The sequence below is a fragment of the Eptesicus fuscus genome, chromosome 23 (genome assembly GCF_027574615.1).
Source record: "Eptesicus fuscus isolate TK198812 chromosome 23, DD_ASM_mEF_20220401, whole genome shotgun sequence".
Taxonomy (NCBI): domain Eukaryota; kingdom Metazoa; phylum Chordata; class Mammalia; order Chiroptera; family Vespertilionidae; genus Eptesicus; species Eptesicus fuscus.
Genome location: NC_072495.1, coordinates 26,597,113 through 26,612,324, shown reverse-complemented (window position 1 = coordinate 26,612,324; position 15,212 = coordinate 26,597,113). Strand labels below are relative to the sequence as shown.

Below are 15,212 nucleotides of genomic sequence, written 5' to 3'. Positions count from 1 at the left end.
ACAACCTCAGTCATGGCCCCCGTTTGCTTCTCCCGTGGTGCCTTGGGGGGCGGGAGAGGGTGATGGGTTTTGACAGGAAAGAGTCAGCATCTCAGCATCTAGAGAGGGACAGGGAGCAGGTCCCCGAGTCCCCGGGGAGGAGCAGACAGAGGGAGGGAGGTTTTAGCCCCACTTCCCCTTTGTCTGAGTCACTGTGGAACCCCCCGAATTTGCCACCAGTGTTATAGCCCACTCCACAGTAATACTCGGCCTCGTCCTCAGACTGGAGGGGGGAGATGGTCAAGTAGCGGTCGGCCCCGGAGCTGGAGCCCGAGAAGCGATCAGGGATCCCGTCCCCCTTGGTGTGGGTCCCGTTGCTGTAAAGTCGCATGAGAAACCGAGGGGCCTGTCCTGCTCTCTGCTGATACCAGCGAATAGTGTAGCTGCTGTGCTCCTGGCTCAGGGTGCAGGTGAGCTTGGCCGAGGCCCCCGGGGCGGCAGAGGCAGATGGGGGCTGGGTGAGCACAGGGGCACAGAGACCTGCGGACAGAAAACACAGAGCGATGCCCAGTGCACCCCGATGTGCAGGCGCCCCGAGGACTGAGCTTGGGAGGAGGATGGGGGGCAGGACCCCAGGGGCTGTGGCCGCTCTGACCTGTGGAGACGACGAGGGGCAGGAGGCAGAAGGGAAGCCAGGCCATGGTGGGAGGGTCCTGAGCGCTGCCCGCGGCTGCCCAGCTGGCCCTGGCCCTGCCAGCCCCTGTCTTATCCTCTCTGCCTGCAGCTCAGGGGGAGGAGCAGGGATGCAAATCTGGTGTCTGGGCCCAGCCAGGCTGTGTCCCAGCTGCTGGCCCCGCCCTGAGCCCAGGGCCTCCTGCGGGGCCTCCCCTGAGGGCAGAGGGCAGGTGTGGGTTTCACTGCTCAGAGCTGGTTGGCCCACAGAAGGGTCTTCACAGGAGCCCAGTCCTGCTCTTTGCACTTGACACAGCCCAGGGGACTCTGACCTCTGAAGGCCCCAAACCAGGACCCACAGCGCCCCCTGGTGTCCCCAGGGTGAATGTCACCTCCCTGTGCAGCTGGTTCATCACCATGACTGCTTCTGAGAGCTCCCTGGAGGCTGACAGGTGGGGAGTGTGTCCCTGGGCCCTCACTCAGCATCACAGGAGCCCACACCATCCTCTGCTGGGGCCCAGCCTCTCCTCCCGGCCAATGAGGAGGGAGCGTCCTTGGGAGGTTAGTGATTTTCCCAGAATCCCCCAGACAGAGATGATGGGTCAAGACTCCAATGCAGGAGACTGACCTCAGAGCCTGACCTTTCACCCCCTCCCTGCCCTGCCCCTCCCCAGGCTCCGGATCCCCTTCCTCCCCTCCCCCCAAGGCCTCCTGAGCCCCCTGTCCTGCTCTCTGTTCCATATTCAGGAGGCCCATCCCCCTGTGTCTGGTCAGAAGAGAGCTCAGGTCCTCACAGTGTTAGAATCTGAGGTTCCGGGGAAACAAGGACTCTGTGTGGTCAGAGTTGGGGACTCTCCCTCTGCTGCCTCCATGGCCGACCACACAGGGTCACGTGTCAGCAGCATCTTGGGAATCACGTGATTGGTTGGGGTCTTTGAATGCGTCTCCTCTTCCAACAGTGAGATCAGGATCCCTGTTCTAACGCGGTGAAGGCCATGAGGCTGGACCAGTGTCAGAATAGGAAAACCTTTAATTTGGTGAAACACAATCGACAGGACAACGTTTTCCACCGAATGTCCTGCACAAACGTATGTGCTTTCAAACTTAGTCCTGAAGAGGGAGGGTGTAACTAATTCACCCCAACGCTGGCGACGCTGCACATGGGGGTGAAGAGGGAGGCGCTGGGTGACTCCTGAGCACAGACAGAGGGACCCCTGGCCACTGCTCAGCGCTGGGTCTAAAGGGAGAAAGGGGGTGAGGGGGAGGCACTGTGGGTGGAGCCCTCAGCTCCATCAGGGCTCTGGGCAGAGCCCCTGTCTGCAGAGGCAGGTGGCTCTCTCCTCGGAGGAGGATGCCCGGCCTTCTCCCTGTTAGTGGTCCTCATGCTGGGATGCGGGAAACTCCGTGGACACAGATCACTCCTGTCTCAGCTGCGCTGCCTCCCCCGTTCCCAGAGGCCACCGGGGCAGACCCTAGTCTGGGGCTCATTCTGCCCTCACGGAGCCAGAGCTCTTCTGAGGAGTCTGCCTGATGCCTCCCTCAGGAGCGCCCCCTCTGGCTGGGGCGGGCACTGCGGGGCTGGGTGCTGGCTCTGTGGGATGTGCCCTCTAATGTCCTTGGAGGCGCCTCCTGGCCTCAGGTGGGTCCCCCTCCCAGGCTCCTCTGTGCTGTGAGGAGCGTCTGCAGACCCCAGAGGGTCCCCCGCAGCTCTGTCCTCTCAGCGCTCTGCCCGCTGGGCTCTTGTTTGCTCTCTGGGGTCCCTAAACGCTCTGATGGGGAGACCCTCCTCCAGGCGACCCCTCTGGGAGGAAGCGTGGGGCCAGCCTTGGGGACTGCAAAGGGGTGACATTGAGGCCTCCACTGGCGGCTGCCAGGGCCTTCTGAACGGAGGGGGCCTGGGGCCTTGGCATCAGGCGGGCACTGGGCCTGAGTCACAGTCACAGAGAGGGCATGACCTTGGGAGAGGCACTGCCCTGCCCCAGGGGGCCTCCCAGCGAGGGCCCAGCTGTGACCCCAGGGGCGCCCCGCAGCGGTGGGCGGTGTGTCCCAGGCCAGGTGGCTCTGTTCAGAGTCCTGGGCTGCCAGGGAGCTGGGCTCTGGGAGCTCAGCTGGGCGGGGAGGGTCCGGGGATTCATCCAGAACGTGGTCCAGTCGCCACTGTGCACACATTCAAGGGCCGTTGTTCTGGTCACAGGGTCCTGTCAGTCTGTCCTGGCTCAGGCCCTCCCTCAGGGATTACACTGCGGCCCAGACACACCAGGGAGCCGGTCCCTCCCTGAGCCACCCTGTCCCTCCCTCTGAGGAGCTGCCTGAGGCTGAGGAGGGGGCAGCTCGGGGGCCTCGGAAGTGGGACCTGGGCTGAGCCTGCTCAGGGCTGGGTGTGCGGTCCTCGGGGCTGGAGGAGAGGGTGACACGGGGAGGTTTCTGTCCCACTTCCCCATCCGCCTGTGTCACTGTGAGCTTTAGCACTGTCGTCCCACACCGAACAGTAATAGTCGGCCTCGTCCTGGGCCTGAGCCCCGCTGATGGTCAGGGTGTCCGTGTCCCCTGAGTCAGAGCCAGAGAATCGCTCAGGGATCGTTGAGGTCCTGTTTTTGTCGCCATAAATGACCTTCACGGGGGCCTGGCTGGACTTCTGCTGTAACCAGATTGCATACTTTTTTTTTACGAGTTCTCCCTGGCAAGTGATCCTGATTGTCTGTCCTGGGGCCACAGACACTGCTGGGGGTTGAGTTGGTTCTGAAGAGGCCACAGGACCTGTAAGAGAGGAGAGGAGAGGGAAGGAGGGGAGGAGAGGGGAGGAGAGCAGAAGGGAGGTGAGTGTGGGCATGAGGGTCTCAGTCCCACAGGCCCACACCCCGCAGCGTCCCCTGAGCTGAGCTGAAGGTCATGGCCAGGCTGCTCCCTGGTCCTGGGGCTGAGCCTGGGGCAGCACCTGTGCAGAGTGTGAGCAGGGGCAGCAGCAGGGTCCAGGCCATGGTGAGGCTCCAGGCTCTGCTCTGAGCCCTCAGCTGGGGGTGGTCTTCAAGGCTCTCCACTCCTGGGGGGCGGGGCCTCATGCAAATCCACTTCCTTCCTCCTGGGGCTCAGGGGGGTCTCCCTGCTGAGCAGAAAAGGGCTCAGTGTAGGAGGCTGTGCCAGGGCTCCATGCTCAGGGCCTGCACCAGGTTCCCTAGAGCGCCCTGTGCTGTCCACTTAGAAAGCTCTGTCCGGCCGGTGTGGCCCAATGTTGGAGCATCGACCCATGAACCAGGAGGACCTGATTAGATTCCAGGTCAGGTTCAATGCCCAGTAGGGGGTCCATCCCCATTAGGGGTGTGCAGGAGGCAACCAATCAGTGATTCTCTCATCACTGATGTTTCTATCTCTTTTTCCTCTCCCTACTTTCTCTGAAATGAATAAAAACATATTTTTTAAAAAGAGAGAGTTCTGACCCCTGACCCAGCACCCTGGCCTCCTCTCTGGTCAGGACTCACCCTCAGGGCGGGGCTGGGGGGCTGGGAGGAGCCTGTGGGGCCAGAGGTCATGCTGGGGTGGGAGAGGCCAGGACCCCAGGGCCAGAGGCAGAGAAGTTGCTCATGTGCCTCTCAGGCGACCTTGTTATTGGTTGTTTGAGGAGAAATAAGAGAAATCTCTGAGACCCAAGGCCAGCCCAGGATTCTGTGATCACATCAGAAGCAGGATTCACGAAACTGATGATCAGTCCATTGACACTCATCGATAGCCATCTCCTTGGCTGTGCAAAGCTTCCTAAAGGAACAGCCAGCAGAGAGAAGAGAAATGTGTGTTAACCCCATTCCCAGTGAAGGACCAGTGCAGAGAGGACGGGAAGAACATGAAATTTAGCCAAAGAATCACAGCCCATGAGGACACAGGCGGGACCCAAGAGCAGGCATGTCAGGAAGAGGGTGTGTGGAGGCCATGAGCACAGGGAGGGCGTCCATCCTCAGCTGCTGGGGAAACACCAGCGAAAACCACAGCGAGACACGACCACCCCCGGGTCAGGGGGCTCCCGTGACACAGGGACCCCGATGCCCCAGGGGCGGGAGGAAGGGATGGTGGGTGCAGGGACGGTGGGAACGGGAAAGGGTCGGGTGACTGTGGGAAAGCGCTTCCCAGCCTCTCGGGGACTGAGACTCGCCCTCAGCACACAGCCCAGCAGCTGTGCTCCGGGCCCTCCTGTCAGAGGGAGGACTGTGCTCACAGAGACTCTGTGTGCCAGAAGCCAGTTCCAGCATGTCATAACTGCAAGAGTTTCATGGAAAGGTTGATGGAACTTGGGGACTCAACAAGGGCTGAGTCACATATGTAATCACCTGTTGGAATGGCTAAAGGCATTTCCCCCAAACCTGAATAGGATGATTGTTTGCTGCCAGACAGCTCAGGGCATCTTAATCTACATGTTATTGCCTCCTGTTGGCCAAACACCTGAACAGCCATAGGCTATTCCCCATTCTGACAAAGCTTCTAAACCCTCCCCTTTGAAGTGTATTATCTCCACTTTGCCTTTGGACAAATTGTGTTAATAAAAAGCAAGGGTCCTGAGACAAGGAGAACTTAGCTCCTTTAGCTAAAGCTCCTCTGACCCCAATGCCTTTCAAAATTATCTTTCGTCTTTGGACTCTTACTTAATCTACGCACAGCCTTTCACCAGATTGCTGAACCCTTCTTAATGCTGGAACAAGAACCCCGACAACTGTGCACAGAGGTCATGGCCCCGCAGGCACCATGTCCACGTGGGAAACCACGGAGGCCTCTGCCCCTCCTGCGTGGATGGGTCACAGACGTCACTCCACCCAGAGCAGGGAACACTGCTCCACAATGAGAAGGAAGGAACGCTTTTTAAAATATATGTAATTTTATTGATTTCAGAGAGGAAGGGAGTGGGAGAGAAAAATCCAGAGAAAGAGAGAGGAGAGAGAGGCAGAGTGTCTGGTGGGGCCTCTTTTGGGACAAAGTCACCACAGCCCTTACAGAACAGCCCTTCACAAGGACAGGGACGGGAGTGACCCTGAGACCCTGTGCCTCTAGCCACCTGGGCTGAGAGAGGTCACTGCGGGGTCAACCCTGATCCATCTCCTTCTGCTCCTCCTGCTCCCTGTCCCCACCCTTCCCAGAGACCAGCCCTTACTTCACTCCTTCCGTCACCCAGGGCCAGGGATCTCCCGGACCTTTATGTCAGAACCAGTGACTGGGGACCTGCCCTGCCCCCTCCTGCCCCAGCTCAACTCAGCGCCCAGGGCCCGGAGCGAGTCAGTCCACAGCGGCTCCATGCGGCCTGGGTGGTGTGGGGTGTGAAAGGTGCTGTATTTCAGATTCCAGAGAACCAGGCAGAAGGCCAGCCTGTCCCCTCCCCTGGGCTCCCCGTGTGATGCAGCTGAGGGGGATCCCCCACAGGACTCCCCTCCAGCAGGAAGGAGCCCACATATTTCCTCTTCAGTCTCCCCCCCATGCCCTGCTGCCCTCCCAGTGGACATGGTCCTACCAACTGTGGGAAAGGCCTGGGCAGAGGGGGGGCCTGTCTGGGCCCCACAAGCAGAGGCTCTGGTGCAGCGGGAGGAGCCAGGCCCTGCTCCACACTGGTCCTGCTCAGACCTCCCCACAGGCCCCGCCTCCCTCCTGGGCCCAGGGCTGCGCCCCCCACGGGGTCAGGGTCTCTGTCCTGCCTCCCTGAGGACCAGAGCTTCCTGCTCAGCCCTGTCCTGTCAGGCCCCTGTCGGAGTCCATGCTGCACCCAGAGTGAAGGGGTTCACTGCCGTGTCTTCCAGGTCTCCGCCTGGACCCCGAGATCTGGGCTCCTCCCCTGACCAGGCCCCAGGGTGGAGCGCAGGCCTGAGGGCGCTGGGGGACACGGCCATCACCCGCCCTCCCTCAGGTGTTTCCGTCCTGGGCAGGCAGGTCCCCTGCATCGTTCCCACAGGCCTGTGGGTGAAGACACTCCTGCTGTCTGGTCCCAGGGACCTACGTGGTGCCCGCAGGGGCCTCTCCTCAGGGCTCTCAGCAGGAGGAGGGGCGAGATGAGGGGGTGCAAGGAGGGGAGCCATGGGCTCAGGGTCCTGGGGAGGGGCAGGGAGGCCACCCTCCAGACCTGTGGGAGGAGCATCTGGGGAGGGAGGTTTTTGTCTCACTTCCCCTCGGTCTGTGTCACTGTGGCTTAACCATCCTGGCCATCAATTGTGTGACTCTCACCACAGTAATAGTCCGCCTCGTCCTCAGACTGGATGTTGTTGATGGTTAAGTACCGGTCGGCCCCAGAGCTGGAACCCGAGAAGCGATCGGGGATCCCGTCCCCCTTGTTGGTGCTTCCGTCACTGTTAACCTTCATCAAATACCGAGGGGCCTGTCCTGCTCTCTGCTGATACCACCAAATAATGTAGCTGCTGTGCTCCCGGCTCAGGGTGCAGGTGAGCTTGACCGAGGCCCCCGGGGCGGCAGAGGCAGATGGGGGCTGGGTCAGCACAGGCAGAGCACAGAGACCTGCGGACAGAAAACACAGAGCGATGCCCAGTGCACCCCGATGTGCAGGCGCCCCGAGGACTGAGCTTGGGGGGAGGATGGGGGGCAGGACCCCAGGGGCTGTGGCCGCTCTGACCTGTGGAGACGACGAGGGGCAGGAGGCAGAAGGGAAGCCAGGCCATGGTGGGAGGGTCCTGAGCGCTGCCCGCGGCTGCCCAGCTGGCCCTGGCCCTGCCAGCCCCTGTCTTATCCTCTCTGCCTGCAGCTCAGGGGGAGGAGCAGGGATGCAAATCTGGTGTCTGGGCCCAGCCAGGCTCTGTCCCAGCTGCTGGCCCCGCCCTGAGCCCAGGGCCTCCTGCGGGGCCTCCCCTGAGGGCAGAGGGCAGGTGTGGGTTTCAGTGCTCAGAGCTGGTTGGCCCACAGAAGGGTCTTCACAGGAGCTCAGTCCTGCTCTTTGCACTTGACACAGCCCAGGGGACTCTGACCTCTGAAGGCCCCAAACCAGGACCCACAGCGCCCCCTGGTGTCCCCAGGGTGAATGTCACCTCCCTGTGCAGCTGGTTCATCACCATGACTGCTTCTGAGAGCTCCCTGGAGGCTGACAGGTGGGGAGTGTGTCCCTGGGCCCTCACTCAGCATCACAGGAGCCCACACCATCCTCTGCTGGGGCCCAGCCTCTCCTCCCGGCCAATGAGGAGGGAGCGTCCTTGGGAGGTTAGTGATTTTCCCAGAATCCCCCAGACAGAGATGATGGGTCAAGACTCCAATGCAGGAGACTGACCTCAGAGCCTGACCTTTCACCCCCTCCCTGCCCTGCCCCTCCCCAGGCTCCGGATCCCCTTCCTCCCCTCCCCCCAAGGCCTCCTGAGCCCCCTGTCCCGCCCCCTTTTCCATATTCTGGAGGCCCATCCCCCTGTGTCTGGTCAGAAGAGAGCTCAGGTCCTCACAGTGTTAGAATCTGCATTTCCCGGGGAAACACGGACTCTGTGTGGTCAGAGTTGGGGACTCTCCCTCTGCTGCCTCCATGGCCGACCACACAGGGTCACGTGTCAGCAGCATCTTGGGAATCACGTGATTGGTTGGGGTCTCTGAATGCATCTCCTCTTCCAACAGTGAGATCAGGATCCCTGTTCTAACGCGGTGAAGGCCATGAGGCTGGACCAGTGTCAGAATAGGAAAACCTTTAATTTGGTGAAACACAATCGACAGGACAACGATTTCCACCGAATGTCCTGCACAAACGTATGTGCTTTCAAACTTGGTCCTGAAGAGGGAGGGTGTAACTAATTCACCCCAACGCTGGCGACGCTGCACATGGGGGTGAAGTGGGAGGCGCTGGGTGACTCCTGAGCACAGACAGAGGGACCCCTGGCCCCTGCTCAGCGCTGGGTCTAAAGAGGGAACTGACATGAGCCCAGGGCCCTGCCTCAGACACGCCCCTGCTGCTCCCCGCTGAGGGGGCACCCGCTCCCCTCTCCCTTCCCACCCGATGCTGCCCCTCCTCACACCCACACCTCAGGGTCTCCCCAGGGCCTGCGGGCCACTCCTGCTGCCCAGTCCTCACCCTGAGCTGTGGGCTCCTGACCCCGTGGGAGGGGACCTGTTAGTACGTCCCGGGCGCCCTGACCTCCATGGCAGGGTCTGTGCGGGGCAGTGAGGCCAACGTGCCCCTTTGTGAGAACAGCAGGGCCCCGTCCACAAACATCCCTTATCGTCAGCCTGCCCTCCAGGTCTCTGCGCACAGCACAGCGTCCTGCCCGGGAGGTTCATGGGAATGACCTTCCCACGGAGAAGGACACTCCCAGCAGTATTTATTTTTAAAATATATTTTTATTGATTTTAGAGATGGAAGGAGAGGGAGTGAGAGATAGAAACAACAAAGATGAGAGATATTCATGGATTGGCTGCCTCCTGGGATTGAGCCCACAAACTGGTCACGTGCCCTTGAGCAGAACTGAACCCAGGACCCTTTGTCTGCAGGCTGTCACTCTACCCACTGAGCCACACCAGGGAGGGGCAGCAACGTTTGTTTAAAGTCCAAAGGCCCATTGTCATCCTGACACTGCGGGTGGTGAATGTGTGGGAGCCCAGGTCCCTGTGAACTGGGGTTCTATTGGACACGGTCGGGTCGCTCTTGAGCTGAGGTGGCTGCTGTTACAGACGTTCCCTCTCACGGTGTCCAGGCCCCTCCCGGGGCAGGTCCGATGCCCCCACACTCCCCATGGCCTCCTGCTCCTGGACAGGACCCGGGGTGACAGGGCTCCACGTGGGATCGTCCAAAGGGGCCCGAAGCTGCCCTGCTCTCGCTCCTCACAGAAAGGCAGCCGAGCTCAGGGCTGGGAGAGGGTGACACGGGGAGGTTTCTGTCCCACTTCCCCATCTGCCTGTGTCACTGTGCACTTTAGCATTCTTGTCCCACACCGAACAGTAATAGTCGGCCTCGTCCTGGGCCTGGGCCCCGCTGATGGTCAGGGTGTCCGTGTCCCCTGAGTGAGAGCTAGAGAATCGCTCAGGGATCGTTGAGGTCCTGTTTTTGTCACCATAGATGACCAGCACGGGGGCCTGGCCGGGCTTCTGCTGGAGCCACACAGGATAAGCTTTTTCTACCAGTTCTCCCTGGCAGGTGATCCTGGCCGTCTGTCCCAGGGCCACAGACACTGCTGGGGGCTGAGTCGGGTCTGAAGAGGCCACAGGACCTGTAAGAGAGGAAAGGAGATGAGAGGAGAGGAGAGGAGAGGAGAGGAGAGGAGAGGAGAGGAGAGGAGAGGAGAGGGGAGGTGAGTGTGGGCATGAGGCTCTCAGTCCCACAGGCCCACACCCCGCAGTGTCCCCTTGCTGAGCTGAAGGTCATGGCCAGGCTGCTCCCTGGTCCTGGGGCTGAGCCTGGGGCAGCACCTGTGCAGAGTGTGAGCAGGGGCAGCAGCAGGGTCCAGGCCATGGTGAGGCTCCAGGCTCTGCTCTGAGCCCTCAGCTGGGGGTGGTCTTCAAGGCTCTCCACTCCTGGGGGGCGGGGCCTCATGCAAATCCACTTCCTTCCTCCTGGGGCTCAGGGGGGTCTCCCTGCTGAGCAGAAAAGGGCTCAGTGTAGGAGGCTGTGCCAGGGCTCCATGCTCAGGGCCTGCACCAGGTTCCCTAGAGCGCCCTGTGCTGTCCACTTAGAAAGCTCTGTCGGCCGGTGTGGCCCAATGTTGGAGCATCGACCCATGAACCAGGAGGTCCCAGTTTGATTCCAGGTGAGGGCCCATGCCCAGTAGGGGGTCCATCCCCATTAGGGGTGTGCAGGAGGCAACCGATCAGTAAATCTCTCATCACTGATGTTTCTATCTCTCTCTCCCTCTCCCTACTTTCTCTGAAATGAATCAAAACATATTTTTTAAAAAGAGAGAGTTCTGACCCCTGACCCAGCACCCTGGCCTCCTGTCTGGTGAGGACTCACCCTCAGGGCGGGGCTGGGCGGCTGGGAGGAGCCTGTGGGGCCAGTGGTCATGCTGGGGTGGGAGAGGCCAGGGTCCCAGGGCCAGAGGCAGAGAAATTGCTCATGTGCCTCTCAGGCGACCTTGTTATTGATTTAATGAGGTCTAAGGCCACGCAAGCATTCTGTGATGACATCAGAAGCACGATTCCCCAAAGGAAAGATTCATTCATTGACACTCATCGAGAGCCATCTCCTCGGCTGTGCAAAGCTTTCTAAAGAAACAGGCAACAGAGAGAAGAGAAATGCGTGTTAACCCCATTCCCAGTGAATGACCAGTGCAGAGAGGACAGGACAAACATGAAATTTAACCAAAGAATCACAGCCCATGAGGACACAGGCGGGACCCAAGAGCAGGCGCGTCAGGAAGAGGGTGTGTGGAGGCCATGAGCACAGGGAGGGCGTCCATCCTCAGCTGCTGGGGAAACACCAGCGAAAACCACAGCGAGACATGACCACCCCCGGGTCAGGGGCTCCCGTGACACAGGGACCCGGTGCCCCAGGGGCGGGAGGAAGAGATGGTGGGTGCAGGTGCGGTGGGAACGGGAAAGGGTCGGGTGACTGTGGGAAAGCGCTTTCCAGCCTCTCAGGGACTCAGCCTCGCCCTCAGCACACAGCCCAGCAGCTGTGCTCCGGGCCCTCCTGTCAGAGGGAGGACTGTGCTCACAGAGACTCTGTGTGCCAGAAGCCAGTTCCAGCATGTCATACCTGCAAGAGTTTCATGGAAAGGTTGATGGAACTTGGGGACTCAACAAGGGCTGAGTCACATATGTAATCACCTGTTGGAATGGCTAAAGGCATTTCCCCCAAACCTGAATAGGATGACTGTTTGCTGCCAGACAGCTCAGGGCATCTTAATCTACATGTTATTGCCTCCTGTTGGCCAAACACCTGAACAGCCATAGGCTAGTCCCCATTCTGACAAAGCTTCTAAACCCTCCCCTTTGAAGTGTATTATCTCCACTTTGCCTTTGGACAAATTGTGTTAATAAAAAGCAAGGGTCCTGAGACAAGGAGAACTTAGCTCCTTTAGCTAAAGCTCCTCTGACCCCCAATGCCTTTCAAAATTATCTTTCGTCTTTGGACTCTTACTTAATCTACGCACAGCCTTTCTCAGGATTGCTGAACCCTTCTTAATGCTGGAACAAGAACCCCGGCAACTGTGCACAGAGGTCATGGCCCCGCAGGCACCATGTCCACGTGGGAAACCACGGAGGCCTCTGCCCCTCCTGCGTGGATGGGTCACAGACGTCACTCCACCCAGAGCAGGGAACACTGCTCCACAATGAGAAGGAAGGAACGCTTTTTAAAATATATGTAATTTTATTGATTTCAGAGAGGAAGGGAGTGGGAGAGAAAAATCCAGAGAAAGAGAGAGGAGAGAGAGGCAGAGTGTCTGGTGGGGCCTTTTTTGGGACAAAGTCACCACAGCCCTTACAGAACAGCCCTTCACAAGGACGGGGTTGGGGTGGCCCTGGGACCCTGTGCCTCCAGCCGCCTGGGCTGACAGAGGTCACTGCGGGGTCAACCCTGATCCATCTCCTTCTGCTCCTCCTGCTCCCTGTCCCCACCCTTCCCAGAGACCAGCCCCTGCTTCACTCCTACCCCCTGGGGGGTCACCCAGGGCCAGGGAGCTCCCGGAACTTTATGTCAGAACCAGTGACTGGGGACCTGCCCTGCCTCCCTCCTGCCCCAGCTCAGCTCAGTGCCCAGGGACCCGGGCCAGTGAGTCCACAGCAGCTCCCTGCGGCCTGGGTGGTGTGGGGTGTGAAAGGTGCTGTATTTCAGATTCCAGAGAACCAGGCAGAAGGCCAGCCCATCCCCTCCCCTGGGCTCCCCTTGTGATGCAGTTGAGGGGGATCCCCCACAGGACTCCCCTCCAGCGGGAAGGAGCCCACATATTTCCTCTTCAGTCTCCCCCCGCCACATGCCCTGCTGCCCTCCCAGTGGACATGGTCCTGACCAACCTTGGGAAAGGCCTGGGCAGAGGGGGGGCCTGTCTGGGCCCCACAAGCGGAGGCTCTGGCGCAGCGGGAGGAGCCAGGCCCTGCTCCACGCTGGTCCTGCTCAGACCTCCCCACAGGCCCCGCCTCCCTCCTGGGCCCAGGGCTGTGCCCCCCACGGGGTCAGGGTCTCTGTCCTGCCTCCCTGAGGACCAGAGCTTCCTGCTCAGCCCCGTCCTGCCAGGGCCCTGTCAGTGTCCATGCTGCACCCAGAGTGAAGGGGTTCACTGCCGTGTCTTCCAGGTCTCCGCCTGGACCCCGAGATCTGGGCTCCTCCCCTGACCAGGCCCCAGGGTGGAGCGCAGGCCTGAGGGCGCTGGGGGACACGGCCATCACAGCCCCATCCCTCCCTCAGGTGTTTACCTCCGGGGCAGGCAGGTCCCAGCATCGTCCCCACAGGCCTGTGGGTGAAGACACTCCTGCTGTCTGGTCCCAGGGGCCTACGTGGTGCCCGCACAGGCCTCTCCTCAGGGCTCTCAGCGAGAGGAGGGGCGTGATGAGGGGGTGTAAGGAGGGGAGCCATGGGCTCAGGGTGCTGGGGAGGGGCAGGGAGGCCGCCCTCCAGACCTGTGGGAGGAGCCCGGGAAGGGAGGTTGTTCTCTCCTTATCCACCATTTCCATCAACAGGAACAGAGGCCCCGAGAGGACAGAGGACCCGCTGAGTCCCCAGCGCTGCAGGGGCCGGGCCAGGCCCAGGGGGGACTCCTGACCCTGAGGCCTGACCTTCAGCTGCTCAGACAGCGGGTGAGCGTGAGCACCAGGCCCGGGGGCAGGTTTCTGTCCCACTTCCCCATCTGCCTGTGTCACTGTGAGTAACTACCTGCAGGTACACCACAGTAATAGTCCGCCTCGTCCTCAGACTGGAGGGGGGAGATGGTCAAGTAGCGGTCGGCCCCAGAGCTGGAGCCCGAGAAGCGATCGGGGATCCCGTCCCCCTTGGAGGTGCTTCCGTCACTGTTAATGTACATGAGGTACCGAGGGGCCTGTCCTGCTCTCTGCTGATACCAGTGAATATAGTAGGTGCTGTGCTCCTGGCTCAGGGTGCAGGTGAGCTTGACCGAGGCCCCCGGGGCGGCAGAGGCAGATGGGGGCTGGGTGAGCACAGGCAGAGCACAGAGACCTGCGGACAGAAAACACAGAGCGATGCCCAGTGCACCCCGATGTGCAGGCGCCCCGAGGACTGAGCTTGGGAGAGGATGGGGGCAGGACCCCAGGGGCTGTGGCCGCTCTGACCTGTGGAGACGACGAGGGGCAGGAGGCAGAAGGGAAGCCAGGCCATGGTGGGAGGGTCCTGAGCGCTGCCCGCGGCTGCCCAGCTGGCCCTGGCCCTGCCAGCCCCTGTCTTATCCTCTCTGCCTGCAGCTCAGGGGGAGGAGCAGGGATGCAAATCTGTTGTCTGGGCCCAGCCAGGCTCTGTCCCAGCTGCTGGCCCCGCCCTGAGCCCAGGGCCTCCTGCGGGGCCTCCCCTGAGGGCAGAGGGCAGGTGTGGGTTTCAGTGCTCAGAGCTGGTTGGCCCACAGAAGGGTCTTCACAGGAGCTCAGTCCTGCTCTTTGCACTTGACTCAGCCCAGGGGACTCTGACCTCTGAAGGCCCCAAACCAGGACCCACAGCGCCCCTTGGTGTCCCCAGGGTGAATGTCACCTCCCTGTGCAGCTGGTTCATCACCATGACTGCTTCTGAGAGCTCCCTGGAGGCTGACAGGTGGGGAGTGTGTCCCTGGGCCCTCACTCAGCATCACAGGAGCCCACACCATCCTCTGCTGGGGCCCAGCCTCTCCTCCCGGCCAATGAGGAGGGAGCGTCCTTGGGAGGTTAGTGATTTTCCCAGAATCCCCCAGACAGAGATGATGGGTCAAGACTCCAATGCAGGAGACTGACCTCAGAGGCTGACCTTTCAGCCCCTCCCTGCCCTGCCCCTCCCCAGGCCCCACATTCCTTCTTCCCCCTCCCCCAGTCCCCCTGAGCCCTCCTGTCCCGCCCTCTGTTCTCTATTCAGGTGTCCGTCGTCCTGAGTCTGGGTGAACAGCGCTCAGATCCTCACGGTGTTGGCATCGGTGTTTCCAGGGAAACATGGAACTGTGTGTGGACTGAGGTGAGGACACGCCCCTCTCCCTCCATTGCCAACACCACAAGGTCATGTGTCAAAGGCACATGGGAATGAGGTCCTGCTTAGGGCCCGTGTCAGGCGAGGCTGCTCACAGTGTGGATCAGGATTGACCTCTGACCTGGCCAAGGCCATTGAGTGCGGAGCAGGGTCAGGACAGGGAGAGGAGGCCTTTGACTTTATAAAGCATATTTGGTAAAAAAGCTCCTTTAACCTGACATCTTGAAAAAATTTAAGTTTTCACACCTTGCACTGCTGGGAGGGAGGGTGTAACTAATTCACCCCAACGCTGGCGACGCTGCACATGGGGGTGAAGTGGGAGGCGCTGGGTGACTCCTGAGCACAGACACAGGGACCCCTGGCCCCTGCTCAGTGTTGGGTCTAAAGAGGGAACTGACATGAGCCCAGGGCCCTGCCTCAGACACGCCCCTGCTGCTCCCCGCTGAGGGGGCCCGCTCCCCTCCCCCTTCCCACCCGATGCTGCCCCTCCTCACACCCACACCTCAGGGTCTCCCCAGGGCCCTGC

General features: G+C 60.8%; 2 gene segments (V, D, J or C); both read right to left on the bottom strand.

Annotated features, from left to right (window-relative positions):
• Positions 1-6,805: 6,805 nt before the first annotated feature.
• Positions 6,806-10,045, bottom strand: LOC103305020 (immunoglobulin lambda variable 3-25-like). The segment is given in 3 exon segments: positions 6,806-7,128; positions 9,501-9,803; positions 10,003-10,045. Coding segments are annotated over 3 exon segments (669 nt in total).
• A 3,340-nt stretch (positions 10,046-13,385) lies between these two features.
• Positions 13,386-13,861, bottom strand: LOC129148227 (immunoglobulin lambda variable 4-3-like). The segment is given in 2 exon segments: positions 13,386-13,702; positions 13,816-13,861. Coding segments are annotated over 2 exon segments (363 nt in total).
• Between the last annotated feature and the right edge of the window lie 1,351 nt (positions 13,862-15,212).